This window comes from Nicotiana attenuata, unplaced genomic scaffold (genome assembly GCF_001879085.1).
Source record: "Nicotiana attenuata strain UT unplaced genomic scaffold, NIATTr2, whole genome shotgun sequence".
NCBI classification, from domain to species: domain Eukaryota; kingdom Viridiplantae; phylum Streptophyta; class Magnoliopsida; order Solanales; family Solanaceae; genus Nicotiana; species Nicotiana attenuata.
The window spans coordinates 117606-140995 of NW_017671317.1; the positions used below are offsets into that span (position 1 = coordinate 117606).

At 37.1% G+C, this 23390-nt stretch overlaps 2 protein-coding genes across 2 annotated transcripts; one reads left to right on the forward strand and one right to left on the reverse strand.

Annotated features, from left to right (window-relative positions):
* Window positions 1–7501: 7501 nt before the first annotated feature.
* LOC109207522 lies at window positions 7502–8589 on the forward strand. The gene has a single exon (XM_019370464.1). The coding sequence runs from the start codon at window positions 7564–7566 to the stop codon at window positions 8377–8379; it is 816 nt and encodes a 271-aa protein (XP_019226009.1). The 5' UTR covers window positions 7502–7563; the 3' UTR covers window positions 8380–8589.
* Window positions 8590–13652: 5063 nt separating this feature from the next.
* Window positions 13653–14801, reverse strand: LOC109207523. The gene is made up of 2 exons (XM_019370465.1): window positions 14522–14801; window positions 13653–14126 (listed from the first exon to the last, which is right to left on the reverse strand). The coding sequence occupies exons 1-2, from the start codon at window positions 14768–14770 to the stop codon at window positions 13959–13961; spliced, it is 417 nt and encodes a 138-aa protein (XP_019226010.1). The 5' UTR covers window positions 14771–14801; the 3' UTR covers window positions 13653–13958.
* Window positions 14802–23390: the final 8589 nt, after the last annotated feature.

The following is a 23390-nucleotide window of genomic DNA, read 5'->3' on the forward strand; positions in this document are numbered from 1 at the left end:
AATAACCGAATAACTGAAGAGAAAATAACATGATAATTCTTCCGCATTCATGAAGTTGTATAATTTGTCGGTAAGCAGATTATGAGAAGTATCAAATTTGGGGATGTTTTAATTTATGGATACGGACATTGGATCGAACGGGCCGGGTCACGCATATTTTAATCGAGTCATAATTTATTAGACTGACTTTAAAAAATAAAAAAATAGTAGAAATACGAAAAAATTACCGGAGAATTGTCTTTGCCGGTTAATGATGACTTTTTAAGTAAAGTAGTGAAAGTTTTATGACTTTTGTGTGAGAAAACAAAGTTACATGACTTTAGTGAAAAAATGTCATAGTTATATGACCATTTGTAAAATTTATCCAAAATTCTTTTGACACACCTCTTTTACACCAAAAACCTTTCGTCTATTCCCACAGTCACCACCCGCATAACCATTTATCTTCTTCCTTTTTTCTCTCACTATATCATGGAAATGTGTATATAGAGAATCAAAGGAATACAGTGCATGTTATCCGTAAGCTCATTCAATCACTCAACTAGAATATTCATATAATACTGTTTATATCACATCAAGTAATTTAATTTTAGCAGTTAAAAGTTAACGTGAAAATATATGCTCCCTCCGTTTTAAATTAAATAAGGTACTTCCTTTTTTAGTCTGTTCCAAAATAAACGACATATTTCTAAATTTGGAAATAATTCAACTTTACTGTCCATTTCACGCATTTTATCCTTAATGAGAAGCTTTTATAACTACACAAATGTCATGGCCCTCACAACGCTTTTACCTCTTAACTTTTAAGATCACAAGTTTTAAAAGTCTTCTTCTTTTTCTTAAACTATGCGCTGAGTCAAACTAAGTCATCTAAACTGAAATTGAGAGAGTATCATGTCATCATAGTTAAATGATATATATACTCCCTCCGGTCCACAATAAGTGACCCATTAAGGAAATACTAAATTTTAGACAAAAATTGTTAGTGCGACTAAACTACCCTTAATTAAATGCTGCAACATATTTTAATGTGAGGAGTAAAAGACTTTTTAGGAATATGTACATAAGGGTAATTTTGGAAAAATAACTTAAATTTTTCCTTGATTATATAAGTAGATACTACCAAAATAAAAAAGCAAATTAATCATTTATTGTGGACCGAGGAAGAATCTTGCATTCATTTATTTGATCACAACAAGTGGCAAGAAGTCTTTACCCCACTCCACCTCACAGAACCATTTCACTCTTTTCCATTTTCTCTCTCACTGTATCATGGATATCTCTATAATAAGAATCAAATAAATGCAGTACATGGTATCCATTTGCTCATTCAGTCACTCTAACTAGAAATTCCGTTCTTCCCTGCTTGGCCAAGCTTCTAAAGTTCGTTTATTTCAAGAAGTGTTGTAAAAAAACTATTTTTGATGAGAAGTAATTTATAATTGGCTAAATAATGTAAAAAATACTTTAGAGCAGCAATCTATACTATATTAAAAGCACGAAGGTCCTTAGCGAAATGTCGTTCGTCTTTTTTACCTTTTAAAAATATAGTTCACACTAGACAAAATAGTCATTTAATTAATATTAAAGACTTTAAAATTAACTAAAAATTTAGTTGTTGAATGTTTCCTTATTAGAATTATTTCATATATCAAATTTGCAAAAGGGAAGTAATAACGCAATAAATTATGTTAGGAATCTTTCGACCTCTTTGAACTCTTATTCGGTTTAGGAGTTTTTTGATTTGCTATTAACTTTAACCAATTAATTATTCATTAATATTTAGGTAAAACTTTCGACCACTCTCAACTCCGAATTGTCACTTTAGGTTTGCAATTCAACAATTAATATAAATTGCCGTTGAATTAAAAAAAGTAAAAGAACTAGATTCGACGTTCTATAATTATATAACTAAAACCATTTAAAAAAAGTATAACTAAAACCATTTAGAATAATCTGATAATAGACGTCCATTTAATCATGATAGATAATTATAAATTAAAAAATTATTAATTATATTTTTTATTTATCATGTTTCATGTACGATTATCAATTTAATAGTTGACGTATTTATAAATTTTGTAGAGATTGTTAGAGTCATTGCATTCCGTAAATAAGGCGTTCTAACTCATATCAATTAAAGATATTATTAATTTAGGTTATTTTTGTCTCATATTTTATTATTATAATTACTAATTGCTAAGTCAGTTCAAGTTAATTGCTCATATTACATAAGAAAAAAATAAATTTGATTACCTATTTTGATTGATTGTATTATATACGTTACATGATTTAAAAATAGACATGGCAATTAACTTCATTGCATCTAGCCAGAATTTTGAGAGTTTTATTAGTTCGTGTAACAATTTTTATTATCTCATGACAAATGATTGTTATAGAATCACTCTGATGCTATTTTACATTCTTCATCGTAACTATATAAAGAGTATTAGTTTTAAGGTGTGGTGCAAAATTTTGTTGTCTCACTTAAATATAAAATTTTTCTAATCACTATTTGCTGATGACATAGTCCTAATTGACGAGACACGACGCGGCGTCAACGAGAGGCTAGAGGTTTGGAGACATGCCCTTGAGTCTAAAGGTTTCAGGTTGAGCAGGACGAAGACGGAATACCTCGAGTGCAAATTTGGGGCCGAGCCGACGGAAGCAGGAGTGGAAGTGAGGCTTGGCTCTCAAGTCATTCCTAAGAGGGGTAGTTTCAAGTATACCTTGGGTCAGTTATTCAGGGGATCGGGGAGATCGACGAGGATGTCACACACCGTATAGGGGTGGGGTGGATGAAGTGGAGGTTAGCGACGGGAGTCCTGTGTGACAAGAAAGTGCCACCGTCACTAAAAGGTAAGTTTTATAGAGCAGTGGTTAGGCCTGCCATGTGTATGGGACCGTAGTGTTGGCCGGTTAAGAACTCACACNNNTCTATGTAACTAATTTTATTATCTCATGACAAATGATTGTTATAGAATCTACTCTGAATGCTAGTTTTACATTCTTCATCGTAACTATATAAAGAGTATTAGTTTTAAGGTGTGGTGCAAAATTTTGTTGTCTCACTTAAATATAAAATTTTTCTAATCACTATAGTTGTATTGCAGACGAAAATAATTTATTACATTTTGAAAGTTATATCCCATTAATTGAATTTAGAGAGATGGTAAATAAACTACTTATAAGAAAATATTTAAATATATAAATTTTTATTTGGTATTAATATGTAAATTTGTAAATAAACCTTTGTTTAATATTATTAAAAAAAATTGAAGTACACTTGACTACTAGACAAACTTGAAGGTTGTCTATTGTTCATCAACTTATGCAAGCTAATTATTGTATATTGTGGCATCAGTGCATTTTTTTTTATTTTTTTCAATCCTTTTTTTTTGTCTAAGTTATTCTTTTGAATCTATATATTTCGTTTTAATATGTCAAGCGGTAAATAAATTTTTGCTTGATATTATAAAAAATTATATGTAAATAAACTACATTTTGATATTGGGCAAACTTGAAGAAAGTTGGTTTGTGTCATTCAACTTATGTGAACTAATTATTGTATATTTTATCGTTAGTGCATTAGAAAATAATTTTTCTAATATGATGAATCCTTATATTTTGTTCAAGTCTTCTTTTGAATCTATACGATATTAATATGTAAATCTATAATAATACTTTGTGTGGTATTATAAAAAATCTTTAAATAAGTTACACTTAGATACATGGCAAACTTAAAAATTGATGGTGTGTGTTGTTCAGCTGAACTAATTGCAGTGGCGTTGATGCATAAGGTAATAAATTTTCCTAATTTATTCAATCCTTATTGTGAGTTCAAATCTATATTCATAATTTATTATTATTTTATATTCTATAGACTTCCATTGAAAGATGTAAAATTTACGTGCAACGCACGTACCCTAAAACTAGTTAATTAGAAAAGTGTTTGCCCAAACTTTTAAAAAGTATTTTTTAAGTATATTTTTCTCAAAAGTGCTTTTGGGGAGAAACTATTTTTTTTTTTGCTTTTAAAAAACTGTTTCTGCTTCTATTCAAATATACTTATTTTTTCTTCTAAAAACTTGGCCAAATAACTTAATTTTGATAACAAAAATTATTTTGACAAAAAAAAAAAAATACATTGTTGGCAAAGAAAAGCTTTACCAAAGGGCTATAATCCTGAAAATTCCATTCCTTCCTGTCTTGCTCTATTCAATTCATTGCACCCTTTCTTGCCCGTAATTTAAACATGGAATTCATTCTCCTTAGGGGTGTTCATTCGAATCGGTTTATCGATAAATCGAATTGATTATTTTGTTATCGAAATTGAAATCGAAAAAATCGAAACCTTATTGAAACGATAACGATAAGCATATGTACAAATCGATAATCGATAAGTAATTATCGATAAGGGTCAAAATCGAATCGATAAATCGAATGCACACCCCTAGACTGTAGACACTTGTTAAATGAGTAATTACCTATTTGTGTAGATTAATATAACATACAGAATGTATATATATTCCGCTACTATTTTGAAAGCGGCTATACAATATTATTTTCCCTAATCTATACCCTTTCCTTTACCCTAAGTCCCATACCCTATTATTTCCTCTACCATATTTAAGGAATGATCATATTTAAAGATCAAGAGAATGAAGTTCAAATTAATGGAAAACAGAATTAGCCGTGATGATGTGTTTTGTTTTGTTTTGTTTTATTTTTTTTATACCGTTGGAGTGTGGTGGCTGATCTCGCCCAACTATGCCTTATTAAAAGGACTCTGCGGACGTTGCAAATATAACCCGAGTATTACGCCCAGGGTCGAATCCACAGAGAGTTAACCTATCAACCACTATCTTCAGACCCACTAATTCTTCAGAACGAGCTTCCCAAATATTCAAATCTCAGTTGAGTGTTCTTTAACAACTAGCTTGCAAGTAACTAAATAGGTGTAAACTAAACTAATAAGGTTGTAAACAATTATGAGAAAAATGCTAAGGCAATGATTTCCCCTATTGATGGAATCCCTTATGTTTATGCTCATACAAATTTACCAACACATCTCTATCAATCATGAACGCTAATCTTACCGTAAATCTCTCCCGAGTAGTCACAGTAATTTACTATTGCACTCTCCCGAGATACACTAGCTTACTTTATTTAGCACGATTCACTTTAGATTACACCCAAGGCTTCGTTATCCCTAATCCCGCCTTTAAACCCGCAATTATAGATTCCTCTAATAATCTAGGAGTGGTGTTGTTCAACAATACCCTAAATATGCACTCTTTTCCAAGTTATGCACACTAAATAGGCACAGCTAATTGAGGATCCTGTCAATTAACTACAACAGACACGAAGTTGAACAAATAGAGATTAAACTAGCAATTTGATTCACATAAACAAGAAGTTCATCACCCATAGGTTCCATCAAAACCTTAACAGAAATTTAGCTACTCATGGCTNTTACAGGTTTAATTAGGGGTGTTCATTCGAATCGGTTTATCGATAAATCGAATTGATTATTTTGTTATCGAAATTGAAATCGAAAAAATCGAAACCTTATTGAAACGATAACGATAAGCATATGTACAAATCGATAATCGATAAGTAATTATCGATAAGGGTCAAAATCGAATCGATAAATCGAATGCACACCCCTAGACTGTAGACACTTGTTAAATGAGTAATTACCTATTTGTGTAGATTAATATAACATACAGAATGCCCATCGAATTGAGTATGATTGTATGTGTGATAGCATCTACTATACCAGGAATATCAATGAACCCGATTATTGCAATTGCTCAGGATAGCCTTTTTTAGCTTCTAGGGTCTATTTCTTAGTTCAAGATCCCTCTTACTAACTGGAATCAAAGAATTAGTAGATCTGTTCCGCCCAAAATGGGAATGGGCTAGGGTTATGAACTTATAATCTGATGATCGAGTCGATTCCATGATTATAAGTTCATTCCATACCGGACCAGGCCGGAATAGGGTTATATACATTCTCATTATGAGAAGGGGTCATTCGGGCCTATCTAAATAGANGCTTGCAAGTAACTAAATAGCTGTAAACTAAACTAATAAGGTTGTAAACAATTATGAGGAAAAGCTAAGGCAATGATTTCCCCTATTGATGGAATCCCTTCTGTTTATGCTCATACAAATTTATCACACCTCTTTATCAATCATGAACGCTAATCTTACCGCAAATCTCTCCCGAGTAGTCACAGTAATTTACTATTGCACTCTCCCGAGATACACTAGCTTACTTTATTTAGCACGATTCACTTTAGATTACACCCAAGGCTTCGTTATCCCTAATCCCGCCTTTAAACCCGCAATTATAGATTCCTCTAATAATCTAGGAGTGGTGTTGTTCAACAATACCCTAAATATGCACTCTTTTCCAAGTTATGCACACTAAATAGGCACAGCTAATTGAGGATCCTGTCAATTAACTACAACAGACACGAAGTTGAACAAATAGAGATTAAACTAGCAATTTTTTGTATTCACATAAACAAGAAGTTCATCACCCAATAGGTTCCATCAAAACCTTAGACAAGGAATTTAGCTACTCATGGCTATGGGAAAATAAACTAAGATTGAATTCATCATAAAAATCAAAAGAAAGGAAGAAAGATGGTTGGAGTATTCTCTCACAATGGTTTCCCTTGCTAAGAAACCTTAAAAATCAATACATGCCTCTCTTGGGCGAAGTCTAATGTTTTAAATAGGGTTTGGGTCTAAAAATCTCGTATTTGACACTTTGACCCCTGAGCTTTCTGCGCCTGCCGCGGTCGCGGTAGAACCGCGGCCAATCACCCTCGCGGAATCACTGAAGTTCTGCAGCTGCTTTCCACCGCGGTTCTGCCGCGGTCGCGGTAGAACCGCGGCCAAACCAGTTCTCTGAATTCTAAGGGCTGGCAGGGCGTGGCTTCATTGGGAATTTACACATTTGGCCTCTTTTCTCCAATTTTTGACTCCAAAACTGCTCCTTAGCATTCCTTGTACACATATCACCTGCAAATCATGAAAAGCACTAATAAGAGCATTTTGTTATCACTTTTAGCATTAAAACTACACAAGAAGGTGATTATTTAAGGTGTGATTATAGTCAAATTCACCTATTATCAGTGGCATACATTTGATCCCTTACTTTAGTTTTGTTGCATGTGCTTGTTGACACAATTTTTATATTATAAATGGTGTGCGTCTTATTTTAGCTTCTTTTTGTCCATATTAGTTAGGCGCGTTTATAGCGATATACTTTCCGTGGAATCCCGCAAATTTTCTTATTGGTGTAATCGATAACCGAATCGATAAGCCCCCAAAATCGATAAATCGAAATCGAAAAAATCGAAACCTTATTGAAACGATAACGATAAGCATATGTACAAATCGATATTCGATAAGTAATTATCGATAAGGGTCAAAATCGAATCGATAAATCGAATGCACACCCCTAATTCTCCTCTCTCTATCTCTTTTTAAAAATGAAACATCAAGCAAAATAAATTCTTTTCCCTTCAAATCAGTCCCAATACTATGGCTTTGTACAAAAAAACAATTTCCTCTCCATCTTCAAACCCCCTCTTCTCAATCATCATCACTCTTTACACTCTCATTCTTCTCTACTTCCCCACCAATTACCAAACAATTCTTTTCTCTCCCGTTTTCCTTTCCACTTCACTTCTTTTACTTTCCCTTCTAAGACTTGGTCAAACTCAGAAAACCAACCAAGAGGAAAATCACCAAGGAAAAGAAAAGAAACCCAATTTAGAAGAATTCATTTCCACCCAAAAATCATCATCACTGGTTTCGCGTGTTGACCCAAACCCGAAACCGGTTCCATTTCAAGCTTCGGGTGATCATGATTCCAAATGGGAGTCACGCGAATCCCATGTGGACCCGAACACTGAACAAGGCGCGGATTTTGACCCGAACCCGAAACCGGTTCCATTTATACTTTCGGGTGATCATGATTACAAACGGGTGCCGCGCGAATCCAGTGTGGACCTCAAAACCGAGCAAGACCCAGATTTTGACCCGAAACTGAATCCGTTTTACGCAGAATCATTCGTTGAATGGAACGTGAGAGCTCCACTGCAGGTGATTCACGAGGAGTTTGAAGATGGGGAATTCTATTACCCGGAAACGGATACGGGTACGGAAAGTTCGTCGGGCGGGGATTCACCGGTTACCGGGAATTGGGACTCGCCGGAGAATTTGTGTTTCCGGTGGGAGGAAGAAGGTAAGGAAGGATTGATAGAGATTGAATTGGACGGGAAGAGGACTTGTGAAGCTGAAGAAGAGAATTTGATCGAGATTGATCTGACTCCGGCGAATTTTCCGGCGAGATGACTTGGCAACTCATAGGACGATGGTATGATGATGTTTTAGATACAATTAACTTTGTTTAACCATAGGCACCCTATTGTTTTTTGTAAAAGATTTAAATTATATTCCTTGATAATGTAAAAAAAAATTTGCACCATAAATTATGGACTTATTTACAAAATGAAGAACGTGTTATTTGTTACAAATTTTCAGCCTTAAAAAGCCAGCTTATCGGAGGAAATGACCTCGTTTGACCAGTTATAATTTGAATAGAAAAAAAAAAAGCTTATAAATACATAAAAGTATATTTTATTTATTAATCTCACATGTTATATTTTATTAATCTTTAATTAAAAATATTTATAAGAGGCCATACAGCCAATCTCCTCCACCCATCAAGGGTTTAAAAGTATTGGGCAAATTCATATTTATAAAATAAAACAGTCCTAGTTCAGCTCGAGAAGTTTAGATCCTAAACATGAATTTTGGTGTCACATATTGAAATTACAGGAAACCTCGAAAGTATTTTTTTTGGTTGAACTGTCAAATTTTTATTTAACCAAGTATAAGTATTTACAATTGCTAGCTCAATTGGACTCTAGAGCTAGACCCTATCTAATAACTATATGACCAAACAGATTAAACATTTTCCTGCTACACTTACAATTAACTCAATCTAGGTAGGAAAATTCTTTAGCCTTTCTAATTCTTTTTGCCATTTGGATTCACTCTGCCCTCTGGCGTGCAATTCCAATACAATGTCTTTAATCCTCTGAGTGCAAGCAATCATCTTTCCTTGAAATCTTCTTTGGTTTCTCTCTGCCCAGGTGTGGTAGACCACTGCTGCAAATAGAAACACTAGCATATTACCTCTAACCTTGCTGGCAGCTCTCCTAGCTTCCAATTTGATGCCTTTCTCCTATCCACTGCAGTAATGTAGCCCATATAGTTCTGGAGTAATCACATGCAAACATCATATGTTCCATTGTCTCCTCCACATTCTTTCCACATAGTACACAGTCGCTTGTTACTGGTATTCCCCATCTCCTTGGTCGATCAATTATGGCTAATCTTTGATGTAATGCCAACCAGAGTATGAACTGGTGTTTTGGCAGTGCTTTGGATCCTATTGTTAATCTCTTCCAAGGACTCTTCTGGTACTGAGGTCTTGTTGCAATATAGAGCTGCTTGATGCTGATTTTTCTTTGCTTATGGTAACTGTTCAAATCAACAGCTGGGCTTTTTTCAATGAACTAGTCCCTGGCATAAAAAATCTTCCTAATAAGCCCACAAGCTTGCTTAGGAGTGCCCATTGTCATGACATTTTAATATTCAATGTAGAAGCTATGGATCCATTGGATCCACAGGGTGTCCTTCTTTGCACTTATAGCCCACATCAGTTAGCATAAGGCAGCCTTATTCTAGAAGTGAATATCCAGAACATTTAGTCCACCTACTGATAATGGCATACAAATTGTATCCCATGCCATTCGACTCTAGCAGTATCATCTTTAGAAAATGCCATTCGACTGAGTCATAAACTTTTCCTATGTCTACTTTAATGCAGCATCTTGGTGAGACCCCTTTTCGAGTATATCCCTTGACCAGTTCATGGGCAACGATGACATTATCCAGTATGTTTCTCCCTTCAATGAAGGCTGTCCCACAATGGAATTCACCACCATCTTCAACTTTGTTGTAATGATCTTTGAGATGATCTTGTACACAGTGGGAAAACATGCTATAGGTCGATATTCTTTGATAGATCTGGTGCTAGCAACCTTAGGCACCAATATTACTGTTGTACAATTGACACTTTTCAATAGTTTTTCATTAGTGAAAAACTCTTGTACTGCTCGTTTAACCTCTCCTCTAATAATATACCAGTATGCCTTGAAGAACTCAGCTGGAAATCCATCTATCCCTGGAGCCTTATCATTTGGCAAGTCTTTAAGGGCTTGGTCAATGTCCTCTTCTGTTACTTGTACATTGAGTAGTTGTTGTTGCTCCTTGGTTAGACAGTGCCCATTCTTGGCTGTATCAGTATCAATGCAAGGAAGTTCTGTAGCTGAAGTGCCCAAGAGTGTTTGAAAGAAACCTCTAAATTCTTGTTCTATCAATACTGGCTCTGCCACTCTAAGCCCTTGATCATTGCATATAGATGCTATTCTGTTCCTAGATTGTCTGGCCTTCAAGTGAGCATAAAAGAATTTAGTGTTCCTAGATTGGATGGCCTTCAAGTGAGCATAAAAGAATTTAGTGTTTTGATCACCTGCTTTTATCCACATTGCTCTGGATCTCTGTCTAAGTACTTGTTCATTTACCCCTTCCCATCTTTCAATCTGCAGAAGCAATTCCTTTTTCTTGGATATTAATTAGGTATTGAATGGATCTTCATCAAGTTTTCCTTGGGTATTCTGCAGCTACACCCTAAGATTGCCAAGCTTCTTCTCCAGTGAAGATATCTCCTTGTTCATTTGTTGTGTTTTGACTTTTAGCCTCTGTAATTTCAGCCAAAGTGAGTACATGGTATGCCCTGTGCTTGTTGGTTTCACACCTCATGGACAACCCCTTTAAACTGCTTATGATTTAGCAGCACATTATATAGTCTAAAAGGCTTTGGCAAGTGATTTTTGGCTACATCTGTGTTGATAATAATATGGGAATGGTCAGATACTCCAGGCATTTCAAAAATAGCCTCTAGGCTACTGTAACGCGTAAGCCAAGAAGCATTCCCAAATACCTAATCAATGTTGCTATATATTCTAATCCCTGCATCCCTTTTATTATAACATAACCATTGACTACCTTTCCTATCTAAGTGCCCTATTTAACTGCCCCAATCCAATATTCTTTATGCATTCTTGAAAGTCCACAAGTTCAGCTTGATGCACAGGTTGCCTATTGATCCTATCACTGACAGACAAAACATTGTTGAAATCCCCTAAGATTAACCAAGCCTCATGCATAGTTCTATGAATCTGTCTGAGTTGTTCCCATAGATCCCACCTTTCGTTTATCTTGTTCTTCCCATATACAAATGTTATGTAACATGAAAATGGTGATCCTTTATCCTTCACTTGGCAGTGTATCAGTTGGGTAGTTACCAGAAGTATGGGACTTGCACCATGTTTTCCTTCCAAAAGAGCCAGATTCTCCCAATTTTACTTATAGCTTCATCTGAATACACTTTTCATTCTTTACAAAACTTTCCTTTAACTTTGCTAACACTCCCAGGCTTTATCTTTGTCTCAAGGCAGCGTAGTAAAGTGATCTTGTGTTTCAGCAGAAAGGCCTTGAGTTCTTTCTGCTTAAAGGGCTTGTCAGCCCCATTGTATTCCAGGAGCTTATTATCATGGTGGATTTTCCTCGTTGAGGCCAATCCCTTCAGTCACCTTTTCAGTGCTGCTATCTTCTTGTATTCTCAATGGACTGTATCTGTTTTCCCTCAGCATATTCTCTAAATCAGCATCAGTTAGGGCTCCTTTCTGTTGCGTTTGTCCTTGAGCTTTCATCTTTTGCTTCCCTCTCGATTTTTGTTGTGGCTGCATTTCCACCTCTTGTTCATTAATTTGGTCTGTACTAGTTTGAATTTCCTGTTATTTCTGTGCTTGTTCAGGATTTTGGTTTTCCTGCTCTTTTGTGTGCTCAACAACAGGTTTAACTCTCCACTGGGCAGCAGGCTATTTTCTCTACTGTTGCTTAACTGCTTTCATCTGCCTCTGCTGTTTATCATGTTTCTCCATGTTGTCTTTGTGTTCATTGTTTTGCTTCTGTTGCATTACTGATGGAGCCTTCTCACAGTTGTTAGCATGTTGTCCTATTTGAAAACACCCCTCACAGAATGAAGGTTTCCATTCATAATCAAGAACTTGTTCTCTATATTTGCCACCCGCTTCCTCTATAAGCATTGTATCTGGTACCTCCTGAGATATATCTATTTCAATACGCATACGCGCATAGGAAGTCCTATCCCCCTCAACTGTGAGTTTATCTGAACATATAAGTCTTCCTAGATAGCTGGATATACGTCCCAAATTCTCCTTAGTCCAGAATTGAATTGGTAATCCTGGAAATATGACCCAACTTGGCACAGTTCGAGTCACTTCTTTACTCATCTGGAAATTAGGCACCCATTGCTTCAATATCATGGGTCTATTATGATATGTATGTGGACCTTGCTATATAATTTTGTTCTTATCTTCCTCATAGCAAAATCTAAATATAAAGTACCCATCATCGTGTAGGAATACTTGTGGTGTTGTGATGAAATTCCACACACCATACACAAATTTTAGCATTTCCTTGAAGGAGGGAGTTCCACCCAGTACATATCCAATTAGTGCTGCTTTCCATTTCTGGGTTCGCTCTGCCACCTCTGCTTGATTTAGTCGAATAATCTTCACTCCTTCCTTCAAAATTGGTGGATAATATTCCAATTGCATCCCTTGTTGCTGAGATGTATTTCCTTTGACTACATCAGCTAGAGTCGGCTCTGATCGACTAGGGTTTGGTTGTTGCACTGAGAAAGTCAGCTTCTTTGCTGTTGTGTTAACATCTATCTCTACTGGTTTGGGCTTCTCCATGTCAACACATTTTGAAGCTTGCATGACGGTTGGTGCACTTCCCATTCCAGTCATCCAGTGAACTAGTTGCATTTGGCCTATCATTTGTGGTAACCCTGATTCAGGTGTTACCAATCTACCTCCTTCATCCATATCTGGTATTGTAGGCGGTGCAATTATCTGTGATTTTCGTCGAGCCATCGTCGTTGTGCGTAAGTTAGCTAACCCTACTTAACGTGCGCCTTCAAAGAAAGCATCCCTAAAGAAGCAAATTTCGCAAGTATTAATCAGGAGGACAATCCCCGACTACAAATTTAACGTACAATATCCCTTGAAGTAGTATCAATTTGCTTAACTTAGCAAGTAGGAGGAAGGTCCTTGATTGATTAGCGAATTCAAAAAAAAATTGTTTTTTGGCTTAAAACGTTTTTAGTCGTATACGTGGATGTTATGTAAGATGAATTGTTGAAATGATAGTGTACTTAATATTTCCGCAACCAAATTTAGCATTTTCTAGTCTTATATGCCTAATGAGTTTTTTTTTCCTTATTTAGACAAAATAATTTATATGACTTTGATACAATAAACTGAAAGGATGATGATTATCCGTGGAATTAACCTATCTAATGACCATGATGATCATCCGTGAAATTAACCTATCTACAACAACAACGACAAGTGGGGTTTAGGGAGGGTAATATGCACGTAGATATTACCTTTACAAGGTAAAGATAGAGAAGCTATTTTCGATATTTCCTCGGCTCAATGGATAGTGAAAAGAAATTAACAAACAATAACAACAAGGTATTAAGATAACAGAAGCGAACAACAAAATTAATCTATCTAATGATAGATTTTAGTGACATCCCAAACCTAAAATATCCCGTATTTATGTAGGGTCCCGAGAAAGGTCGCATGCCTAGTAAATAAAGAAGATATGGAGTATTAGTAGGAAAAAGTTGATGTTTTGTTGATTTTTCCTCATTTATTCCTTTCAATATGAGAAGAACTGAGTCAGCTACTATTCAGAGGCTGGAATTATAGCTGGAAGTCGGATTCATCCCATTGAAGGACAGCAGAATCCAAATTCTGTTCTCTCTTTAGCTTATCTTTCAAGAACCAATCACATATCCTACCAGCATTCAATTCCTCAATTGAACAACCTTCTTGCTCTGCTATCACTCTTAATAAATTCAGTGACGAAATCTGCACAAAACAATTGTATTGATTATACTTACAAAAATCTAAGAGCCTCTTCATTTATAAATTTCAACAAAATTATGTCTCATCATACTTTTTTTCCTGTGGTTCGAATTTACTCCTTTTGCTCACTTCTATTTGTCCTCTATTCACAAACTTATTCCCATCCCAAATTTTTTTGAAAAGAATATAGTATACGAGTTTAATTTTTATACACTAATAATGTATAACCTTTTTACACCATAAGGTTAAGATGATATACATTAGCAACATGTTACTGACTATAATAACTTGGTAATATAGAAAATAAAGCAAACCACATGTTATAACAAGCTAGAATGCACTACATAATGTAAACTTAATTGTACTGTCAGTATATATAAGTTAAATCCATAACGTACCGTCAATCGACATAGAAAACGTTCGTGAGTGCTGAGGCCAGACACTTCGACAAGGCCAGCTTCTTCTAGTGTCAAGAAACTACGTCTTTCCCCTCCACTACTTCCTCTCACTACCGCCTGCTTTCTTCTGTTTTTATGAGCAAACTTTAATGATTCTGCAAAATTAGCATTTGCATTTCTATATTTGGAATTCAATGGAGGTACTAATAATTGATGGTAATTTTCTCCACAAGTTTTGAGCACATTCATTGTTTCGATAATTGGGGGTTGGGGTGGGGTAGGGGGGGGGGGGCGTAGAAAAGCTTATTGTGTTTATTTCTTCAGTGGCTTCACCAAATACATGTGTGGATTCTATCTCTATAACGTCGTTTTTGTGTGGTTTAAAATGGAGATATACATATTTGGATGCTTGTGCATCAAAAATTGGGTTAACCAAATACCTAAGTCAGGCCCAATAATTTATCTGATTGGTTAAGTATCGCAAAGATATACTAGGCCCAAATCTTATTACATGCCTTTTTTTGTTTCTTTTGCGCTCCTCACCTCAATGCTACACTTCGGCAGCTACGAATTAATTAAGACGCTTCAGATAGAAACGGATTCAAGATTTAAACTTTATGGGTTCCATAACTTACGTGCTACATACGCCCCTGGCTTCAGAAGAAAAGCTTTATACTCCTTGAAATCGAATCCCGAAAAGAGCTAATTGCATTAGTAATTGAGCATGTCACGGCCCGAATTTTCCACCGTCGGGACTGTCATGGCGCCTAACTTTTCGGATGCTAGGCAAGCCAAAGGTTAAGGATTTAATACACTAACCCTTGCCCAAATCAGTAAATAACATCAATTAAACCAAAACAGATTAAAAGAGTGCAGAATTTCATAATAACCCGTGAACTTATACACAATTACCCAGAAACTGGTGTCATAATTCACGAACTTCTAAGAGTCACTACAAATACTGGCAGAAAGAAAATACAACTGTCTTTGAATTACAAACACTAAACTAGAATAATTGGAAGGGGACTCCAGGGTCTGCGAACGGCGACAGATCTACGTTGGGTCTCCTTTAGGATTGAAGCCAGCAACTCAACTCGGGTCAACACGGTCCAGTACCGAAATCTGCATAGAAAGTGCAGAGTGTAGTATTAGTACAACCGACCCCATGTACTGGTAAGTTACGAGCCGAACCTCGGCGAAGTAGTGACGAGGCTAGGACAAGACACATACATAAACCTGTGCAGTTCAACAATATGCTAGCAGAATAACAACTAATAGAAGCTAAGCAGAAATTAATGGGAGGGGAAACATGCTAAGGGGGTACCAAAATAATGGATCACAGCAGTAGAGGAATTTAAATAGCTAATACACCTTGAACCGGTCCGGTAATCACAACAGCGCATCACCCTTCGTGCTTTTAATCTCAACCTCACTAGATAAGCAATAATAGAAACGTGCACGGCATCACCCTTCGTGCTTTACCACTCAACCTCACCACATGAATAATAAAAATGTGCACGGCATCACCCTTCGTGCTTTTACCCTCAACCTCACTAGATAAACAATAATAGAAACGTGCACGACATCACCCTTCGTGCTTTATCACTCTTCCTCACCAAAACAGAGACCACAATAATAGGGAGATAGAAATGGCAACAACAAGCCTTACTTCAATACTTAGTTCCACAATACCAATCTCAACTTCGGGTAAAAACCCTATCAACACCAAATTGAATAAAACATGATAAGAAACTTCTCAACACATCGAATAACTAGTCTACACATGAACAATATGATAAAAAATACAACATTTGCAAGAACAAGACTCACTCACATGCTATGACTCAACAACAACGTATAGATACTCATCACCTCACCTATACGTTGTACTCAACATCCAAACACGTAACAAGTAAGCAAATAACACCTAATCCCTCAAGCTAAGGTTAGCCACAACACTTACCTCGCTCCTTCGGCCAAACTCAAGGCTCAATCACCACTTTTCACTTCACACAAGCCTCCGGACCAATAGAATCTAGCTAATTATCAACCAAGCAATTCAATTTAAGCCTTAGTAACTACCCATGATAGCAAGGAATTCAATTTACGCTATTTTTGAAAAAGTCAACAAAAGTCAACACCCGGGCTCGCTTGGTCCAAACCCAAAATTCGTACCAAAACCCGATTACCCATCCACCCCCGAGCCCGGATATACAATTGGTTTTGGAATCCGACCTCAATTTGAGGTCTAAATCCCCAAATTTTGAAATTCCTAATTTCTACCGAAAAATCCCCATTTCCACCATGAAAACCCTAGATTCTAGGATGAAATCTTGTTAAAAGAAGTGAAATATTGAAAGAAATGAGTTAAGAATCACTTACCTATGATTTGGGGAAGAAATGATCTTTGGAAGATCGCCTCTTGAGATTTAGGTTTTGAAAAATGGGAGAATGAATGAAAAAGCCCGTCCAAAAACGTTCTTGAACAGTTGCAGGTATCGCATTTGCGATTTGCGAACCCCGCAAATGCGAACTTTACTTCGCAAATGCGAAGACTGACCTGGGCTTGCTAACATCGCAAATGTGAACAAGTGTTCGCAAATGCGGCCTGAGCTGATCGCAATTGCGATACTGAGCTTCGCAATTGCGAAGGTCCCCTCCCAGCCCTACTGCTTGCAAATGCGAACATTCATCGCAAATGCGAGACTCGCATTTGCGATCCAGACCTCGCAATTGCAAAGTCTGCAAACCTGAAGCATACCGGCAAATTTTCTTAAGTTCCAAAACACCCCGTAGCCTATCCGAAACTCACCCGAGCCCTCGGGGCTCCAAACCAAACATGCACACAAGTCTTAAAACATTATACGAACTTGCTCGTATGATAAAATAACCAATATAACACCTAGAACTACGAATTTAGCACCAAATTACATGAAATTCTCAAGAACACTTTGAAATTCCTATTTTCACAACCGTACGCCCGAATCACGTCAAATCAACTCCGGTTTTCACCAAATTTCATAGACATGACTTAAATATTATATTAAACCTATACCGGGCTCCGGAACCAAAATACAGGCCCAATACCAATGAGATCAAACATTACTCAATTTCATTAAATCACTAGATTTTCAGACTTACAATTTTTAACAAAAATTCATTACCTGGGCTAGGGACCTCCGAATCCGATTCCGGGCATACGCCCAGGTCCCATATTTCAATACGGACCCACCGAGACTGTCAAAATACGAGTCCGGGTCCATTTGCTCAAAATGTTGACCGAAGTCAACTAAATCAATTTTTAAAGGCAAAAATTATTATTTTTCTCAAATTTCTACATAAAGGCTTTTCAGAAACGCGCCTGGACTGTGCATGCAAATCAAGGAGGAATAAAATAAGGTTTTGAAGGCCTCGGAACACTGAATTGGGTTCTAAAACACAAGATGACCTTTTGAGTCATCACATTCTCCACCTCTAAAACAACCGTTCGTCCTTGAACGGACATAGAAAAGTACCTGAGCTGGGAAAAAGGTGGGGATATGATGGGTTTACAGTACCTTAGCTTTATGTTTTGATGATCTAACAAATTACTGTCAAACAAACAGATAAGGGACCTAACACACTTGGTACACAACTCAATCAATAGACTCGAGCTAATGTGAGTTGCTATGACTTCTGAAGATAAAGAATCAAGACAGGGACCTGATCCCCCTCCGTTTCCCTGACAGTAGTACGAAGTAAACTGTCTATAGCTGGAAAGTGACTGCATACACTGTACACACAAATAGTGCAGCACAGTACAACAGCCACTCCCCTTTGACCAACCAAGTGATTACATCATTCAAGTGATATCACCCAGGTTGTATTAACAAAGAGCATTACAACAAAACATCACTTGAACACTTGAGAATTAATTCAAGCACTCCAACCGTCTATCCATCAAACATTCAATTCTCAAGTGCATCAAGAACAAAGTACAACACTACTACGGACCAGTTCCTACAACAAGTATCTTGTATGTCCTTAGTTGAGTTGTAACTTTGTAATTGTTCTTCATTGTAATTCCTACTTTGCTTATCTAGAAGCTTTAATTAGGAACTCCTTCAAAACCATAAACCTTTCCTGTTTGTGTCGTGACTAGAGTTTGTCATGAGTTAAAGTCTTTGTAATAGGTGTATAGCAAAGTGGCTTGTAATAGGTGTATACCAAGTTAGTGAGGGATTAAGAGTTTATTTCCTAGATTGCATAGGTTGTAATCTAAAAGATTGCTCATAGTGAAGTTGAAATACTACCAGTGTAGGTCGTGGTTTTTTATCCCCTTGAGCAGGGATTTTTCCACGTAAAAGTTCCTTGTTCCATTTACTTACTGTTTCATTAGCTTCATCTATGGAAACCTATATAGGACCTGGTCTCTATATAGTTTGGTGGACTCATATATTCTATCGATTGGTATCAGAGCAGGTTCTTTATATCAGGTTAACACCTAGAAAAGATCCTCATAGCTGCTCCACCAAATTTCGAAAATGGTCAGTCTACCTATAGACCACCCAGGTTCAATGGGCAATACTATGGGTGGTGGAAGACAAGAATGCATGTCTTTATCATGGCATCTGAGTTGTGGGATGTTATTTGTGATGGTCCTTATGTCCCAACAAAGAAGGTCAGAGACCCTCCAGTGACGACGCCAAAAACTAGGAAAGAATACAACGATGCAGATAGGAAAGCTGTGGAGAAAAACTTTCGTGCCAAGAAAATTTTGGTGTGTGGCATAGGAGGACCTGATGAATACAACATGATCTCAACCTGTCAATCCGCCAAGGAAATATAGGAAGCATTACAAATAGCACACGAAGGAACCACTCAAGTAAATTAATGTAAGATTGATTTGCTCACCACTGAGTATGAGCTCTTCAGAATGAAGGACGGTAAATCCATTCAAGACATGCACAATAGATTCACTTCATCAAATTATCTACACTCGCTTGGTGAAATCATTCCTAGGAACAAGCTCGTGAGGAAAATTCTCAGTGTTTTGCCCAGTTCATGGGAGAGTGAAGTGAATGCCATTACTGAAGCAAAGGACTTGCAGGAGCTGACCATAGATGAGCTAGTTGGAAATCTGAAAACCTACGAAATGAAGAAGAAGAAGGATAGTGAAAGAAGATAACCAAAGAAGGAAAAGAACCTGGTACTCAAAGCTGAAAGCAATGACCCAAGTGAGGAGGACAGCGACATGGCTTACTTAACCAGAAGGTTTCAGAAAACTGGTAGAAGGAATGGAGGGTTACCAAAGAGAGGCAGTTCCAGCAAACCAAAGAATTATGACCTTTGTCATAAATGTGGAAAGCTAGGGCATTTTATCAAGGATTGTCCTCTCCTAAAGCAAGAACACTTCAAGTACAACTCTGATAAAGCAGCCAAGAGGAACCGGTTCCCAACAACCGATTCAAAAGAAAGAATGCCGCTCACAATGTTGTGAAGCAAGATCTTGCAGCATGGGGAGATTCCTCCAGTGAGTCTGAAGAAGAAACTGATGCAGCTGATAATTTTATGATGGCATTTGAAAGTGAGGCAGATGAATATGATTCAATATTTTCTTTAATGGCTCAATCAGACAATGATTAAGATGATGACAATGATGAGGTATATTTCAGGGATGTCTAGAGAAATCTGAAATCCCACTCTCCTAAGAAACTCATGTCATTAGCAAATGTGTTAATTGATACCTATCATAGTCTTGTATATGATAAGGATGCCTTAACCATAGATTTAGGAGATGCTAAACAAACTAGAGATGACCTGTTATTAGTTTGGTGTGTTGATCTGAGGAAACCATAGGTAATCTGGAAAATGAAAAAGGAGGTTCTAACTGAGAAAATTGCTAGTGTAGAACATGAAAGAGACGATTTGACGGTAGTAGTTGTTGACTTAAAATAAACCATCAAAAATTTCAGTAAAGAAAAGAATAACTTAGTGGAGAAAGTTGATGCCTTAGAGCAAGAAAGAGATGACCTCTTAGTTGTGATTATAGAATTGAAAGAAACAATAGAGGAACTCAAAACAATATGTAGGTCTGGAAATTCTGATAAGAAAAGAAGTTGCTAGTGAAGCACATATCAAGCTTGAAAACGAGTTAAATACTGTAAATACTAGTTTATTGCTGAACTTGAGAAAAATAGACAACTTCAAGCAGATTTGGGAAGAGTAAAAAATTACCTTGAAATATCTCTTAAGTGGAACTGGTCCTCGGATGCTATTACTGCCATGTACGTTAACAATGGTGGAAATAGGTAGGAATAGGGTTTCAAAGGGATAGAACTCCCTACAACCCTCATATCAAGTATGTTACTGTACCTGATAATTGGCTGTTGGTACCCACTGTGGGAACAATGGGCATTTCAAAGAAAATTGCCAAGCCAGGGTTCAGTCTCTTCAGAAAAACAAAGTTTTTGCTGAAAGAGTAACTGCTAAAAAGGGACCAGGTGCCACCCATAAAAAGCGCATGTTACCTGCATGGACTAAAAGAGCACTTATTCATCCTCTTGCTTATTACAAGGGACCCAAACTTGCTTGGGTTCCTAAATCAAACCCTTGATTTCCTTGTGCAGGGAACAGTGAAAGGAAGCAATCACAATGGTTCATGAACAGTGGATTCTCAAAGCACATGACTGGGAATACCATGGACTTTCTTTCACTAAAATCCCTGCAAAGAGGGAGTGTATCCTGGGCAATGGGAAAAAGGGGTACATTCTTGGAGTTGGAAAGATTGGTAAATCACTCTCACACTCAATTGAGAATGTGTACTATGTCAATGGTCTAAGTACAGTCTCTTGAGTGTTACTCAAGTATGTGATAAGGAACAAGGTGAGTCTTTTCAAAGATATGCGCAGTTACAAAGTCTAGAAACTGGTGAAGTGGTACTTGTGGCCAAAAGGTACAAGAATATCTACGTTGCTGATTTTGAGTCCCTACAAAGTGGTGATCTGAGTTGCTTGAAAGCAGTTGATGATGATGCTGAACTGTGGCACAGAAGACTGGGGCATGCAAGCTTCTCTCTACTGAATAAACTGGTTTAGAAGGACCTGGTTCGTGGACTGCCTAAGTCAATGTTCAAGGAGCATAAAGTTTGTGATGCATGCGCCAGAGGGAAGCATGTGAAATACTCATTCAAGCCAAAGAAGGATGTCAGCACCTCAAAACCACTCGATCTCCTTCATATGGATCTATGTGGTCCTATGAGAGTGCAAAGCAAAGGAGGAAAAAGATACATTTTTGTGATAGTGGCTGATTATTCCAGATTCACTTGGACTCTATTTCTTAGAACAAAAGATGAGACCTTTGAAGTTTTTGTAGCCTTTGTGAAGAAAATTCAAGTGAAGATGGAGTCAAAAGTAGCATGCATTAGATCATATCATGGAATAGAATTTGACAATGCTAAGTTTGATGAATTCTGCAATGAGAATGACATTACCCATAACTTCTCAGCCCCAAGAACTCCACAATAAAATGGAGTTGTGGAAAGGAAGAACTGAACCCTTGGAGAAATGGCTAGAACAATGCTGATTGATAGTGGGATTGCTAAGAACTTCTGGGCAGAAGCTGTTAACACTGCCTGCTACTTGGTGAATAGGTGCATGATCAGGTCTCTCTTGAACAAAACTCCCTGTGAGTTGCTGAATGGAAGGAAGCCCAAGCTGACTCACTTAAAAACATTTGGGTGCAAATGTTATGTTCTCAACAATGGAAAGGATCAACTTGGAAAATTTGATGCAAAGAGTGATGAAGGGATCTTTCTGGGATATTCTTCTCAGAGTAAAGCCTACAAGGTTTAAAACAAGCGGACTCAGTGTGTTGAGGAAAGTATACACGTAATCTTTGACGATTCCTATCTCTCCTGTGAGAAAAGCAACATGGATGATCAAGATGGAGTGCGTATGCTGGTTCCAGGTGAAGTCATTGATATGGCAAATGGAAAGGCAGCCATGATGAGTCAAGTGAAGGAGCCAAGTGAAGACAATGCACTCTCTTCCTCATCAGCCGGAGAGGAACCAGGTACCACAATTACAACAACTGAAGCCGAAGAAAGAGTGGTTGATACAGTTCAAAATACTCCATAGGTAGCTGAAAGAAGAATACAAGGGAATCAGTCAGGGTTACCCAGCTCTTCTACAAATGAAGCCCAAGTGCCCAACTAGAAACACAAAAGTTCCCATCCTCTTGACAACATAATTACTCCTCTAGATGCAGAGTCCAAACCAGATCAAAAGCCAGAATTTCACTTGCCTTCTCAGCATTCCTCTCCCAAATAGAACCGAAAAACATTAAGGAAGCCTTAAAAGATGCAGACTGGATAACAGTCATGCAAGATGAGTTGCATCAGTTCGAAAGGAACAACGTATGGCACCTGGTACCTAGACCCTCAGATCATACCATCATAGGAACGAGGTGGGTATTTAGGAACAAGCTTGATGAACATGGGAACACTACAAGGAACAAGGCAAGTTTAGTTGTTCAAGGTTACAATCAGGAGAAAGGAATTGATTATGATGAGACTATTGCTCCAGTTGCTCATATGGAAGCTATTAGAATCCTCATTCCCTTTGCATCACATATCTAATTCACTCTGTTCCAAATGGATGTCAAAAGCGCATTTCTAAATGGCTTCCTCAAGGAAGAAGTGTATGTAAAGCAACCTCCAGATTTTGAATGTCATGAACACCCTAAATATGTGTTCAAATTGAACAAGGCGCTATATGGGTTGAAGCAAGCTCCTCGAGCTTGGTATGAAAAGTTGTCAAAGTTTCTCTTAGAAAATGGTTTTACAAGAAGAAAAATTGACAATACCTTGTTCCTGAAGTAACGAGGGAGG